This window comes from Ursus maritimus, unplaced genomic scaffold, assembly GCF_017311325.1.
Source record: "Ursus maritimus isolate PB19 unplaced genomic scaffold, ASM1731132v1 scaffold_36, whole genome shotgun sequence".
NCBI lineage: Eukaryota > Metazoa > Chordata > Mammalia > Carnivora > Ursidae > Ursus > Ursus maritimus.
Window position 1 is genome coordinate 1,035,311 of NW_024426230.1, and position 3,343 is coordinate 1,038,653.

General features: G+C 38.5%; 1 protein-coding gene across 1 annotated transcript; it reads right to left on the reverse strand.

The window, feature by feature from the left end:
• Nucleotides 1-480: 480 nt before the first annotated feature.
• LOC103656300 (olfactory receptor 11H4) lies at nucleotides 481-1,573 on the reverse strand. Its single transcript, XM_008683653.1, has one exon. The coding sequence runs from the start codon at nucleotides 1,429-1,431 to the stop codon at nucleotides 481-483; it is 951 nt and encodes a 316-aa protein (XP_008681875.1). The 5' UTR covers nucleotides 1,432-1,573.
• Between the last annotated feature and the right edge of the window lie 1,770 nt (nucleotides 1,574-3,343).

Below are 3,343 nucleotides of genomic sequence, written 5' to 3' on the forward strand. Positions count from 1 at the left end.
TTTAGATAAGGTTGTTAGGCTAGGGATAAGAAAGGAATGTCTGTTAAAAGTTACAGAAAAGTCTCATGGCTAGTTACAGTCTACTGCATCTTTAATGTACATTAAACATGTGCATTCTTTTTTATATCAATTACACCTAAACAAAACTGTTAAAAAAGTCACGGCACCTTTAACTATTTGGTAAAGGTCATTAGACTTGCCCGAAATCTGAGGGCAAACCTTTCAGGAAAGTCTGACTTCTATAATACAGCAGTTCCACGTTATTACTCCAGTCACGAGAGCCTTTAGAAAAATTTCCCTGCGTGTTGATGTGCAGTGAAATCAGGTTTCAGTAGTCAGCATAGGTATTTAAGCTGAACGCACTTTCAGGGAAAAAGAAAAGCTTTTAATTACTCAGAGTAAGAACTAAAAGGCCATTAAGAAACGTATACATCTCCAACTTACTCATCATTAGAATTTGGAAGTATGGACATCTTTGGCTCAGGAGTTTTGACTCATTCTCATTCTAAACAGAATGTTTCTCAGGGCAAGTTTCATGTCCTTGTTGCGAAGACTATAGATCAAGGGATTGAAGAGAGGAGTCATTACTGAATATACCAGTGTGAGAATCTTCTGCATCCAAGTTGGGATGCCATATGTAGGACTCACATACATTACCATGACTGTTCCATAAAAAAGCGACACCACAGCTAAGTGAGAACCACAGGTGGAAAAGGCCTTTCTCCGGCCAGCTGCAGAAGGGACCTGAAAAACAGTTCTGAGCAACAAGATATAGGATCGAAGAATGTACATAACAGTAAAAGAGAGAACAAGGGAGCTCTGGGTATAGAAGATAAATTCACTAATGGGGGCTGGAGCACAAGACAGAGCCATCAGTGGGTCCATGTCACACAGGAAGTGATCAATGATATTGGCTCCACAGAAGGGGAGTTGGGAGATGAAGACAATGGGGATTGGGTAGCCAAGGAATCCAGCAAGCCAACAGAGAGACACCAGAATTCTACAGCGTTTCCCAGTCATGATGGTGGGGTAGTGCAGTGGGTGGCAGATGGCCAGGTACCGATCATAAGCCATTACTGCCAGGAAGAGACATTCAGTTGTGCCCAGGGAAAAGAAGAAATAGAACTGGAGAAAGCAGCCAGAAAATGAAATGGCCTTGGTTTTGGAGAGAATGTTGGCTAGCATGTTAGGAACAGTGGAGGAAGCATACCAGATCTCAAGGAAGGCAAGGTTTCCCAGCAGAAAGTACATTGGGGTGTGTAGTCGTGGGTCCCATCTCACTGCACAGATGATGGTTCCATTCCCCAGCAAGGTCAAGGCATAAACCACCAAAAACAGTGAGAAAAGGAAAATCTGTATCTCCCAGCAACCAGGGAATCCCAGGAGAACAAACTCAGTTACAGTGCGAATGTATGTTGCTGACTTGTTCATGGGTCTTAAACCTATGAAGAAGAAAGACACGAGTGTAACACAAGTTTCTTTGCTTCCTACAAGGACTTTATTGAGAAGGGACCTTAAACTCTATAGGAAAATATGAGATATTTTGAGACCAGCTGGGAATAAATCTCACCTCTTTTTTTTTTTTTTTTAAGATTTTGTCTATTTATTCGAGAGAGAGAGAGAGATAGTGAGAGAAAGCATGAGCAGGGAGGAGAGGGAGAAGCAGGGAGGAAGGGGAGAAACAGGGAGGAGGGGGAGAAGCAGGCTCCCCGCTGAGCAAGGAGCCCTATGCAGGGCTCAATTCCAGGACCCTGAGATCAGGACCTGAGCTGAGAAAGCAGACATTTAACCGACTGAGCCACCCAGGTGCCCCTCTCACCTTATTTTGAATTGGTTGTGGTTCTAAATCTTAGTGTTCTTTTGAAAGAATCCAGAGTAGCAAAATTTTTCTACATCAGTGGTACAACCAGTTTTTTTTTTTCTTTTTTGATTTCTTTGATCCTTAAGAAGACCTTTTATGATTCTGGTTTATTTTCCTAAAGTTGATTATGGGTCTTCAATGCACAAACTCATACACTTTCTCTTATTCTGCTTACCTTGTAAAAAAAAAAAAAAGACAAATATTTTGAGGACAGCTGATGTGAGGATGGGTTAAACCTTTGGCAACAGAACAAAATTATTTGTCTTACTCATGGAGATAAAACTTACTCGAGGGAGGACATTGGCTTTTCAGAATAGTCTAATCTACTGAATTAATTGTTACAGACATTCCTACAGTCAAGACTCAAGGCTGTTCTTAAAATTTTCCTTTAAAGATTAAAAAAAAAATCACTCTAACAGCTGAGTGACACCTAAAAAATACACAGAAGACCAACATATCAAATATCTTTGCCTAAAGGATAAGTGAAAATATTTTCAATTATCTCTATTTGCAGGTGTTTATTCTCATGTTTTTTACAATGCTATAAAAAATGAACTGTCTTACTTTTCATAGTCAGATCCTACCTAGTTAAAATAAAGAACATGATGTTTTCAGTACAAAGTTTTAATTCATTTAATAAGTAATTTTGGATGATAAAAACAAAGGGGTCTGAGATTGAATGGGGTCTTATTTGCACTTTTATCTGGTAGAATTAATTTTGTTTTCTGAAAGGGAGAGGACATTTTCAAATATTTGGATACTCATGTACTTTTTGATAGTATTTAAGAATTGAACGAAAAAGTACCATTTTTTTGTGTTTAAACAACAGAGGAATCTTTAATATTGAAAAGCACTAAGAGTCTTGGAAATGGTAGTTTCAATATTGAGTTTTCTTGTTAAATTCAGACCTCTTGCCTTACGTATTGAAGGTCACCAGTTATAACTTTGTCAGAAATGGAAGATAAGAAATTTGAAAGGCAAATAAAAACAGAGATTTGGACTTCATTGTTACTAGTCCCCTATTGGGTATTTTTTAAGGAAGCCTAAAAAGGAGGTTTGAGTACCCAAGTTCTCAAGTTGTCCAGTTTTCCAATCGATGTTGAACTCGAAAGACATTTGTTTACTGCTTTCACTGAACAAGGTGCTCAATAGATAATTCCTAGACTGTTATTTAGGAAGCATAAATAAACTAGTTTCCCTGCTGGTCAGGAACTAAGTCCGGGCTCACAGATTCAAACTAGAAACCAGGATCCTGAGATCTGTGCTTCCTATCCTTCTTTCTGAAAAAAGAACAATGCCTGCTTAATGTGAATAACAGTTCAAGACACTCTCCATTATACACCAACAACTTCATACTTAATTTCATTTTTTCTATCACCATCCCCTGTAAAATTGATTAGCAGAAACATTATTTTTCCTGTAACCTTTGGTCAAAGTGTTGGTAAGTAATGGGATAATCAAAGGGTGGGGAACTGAATGAAA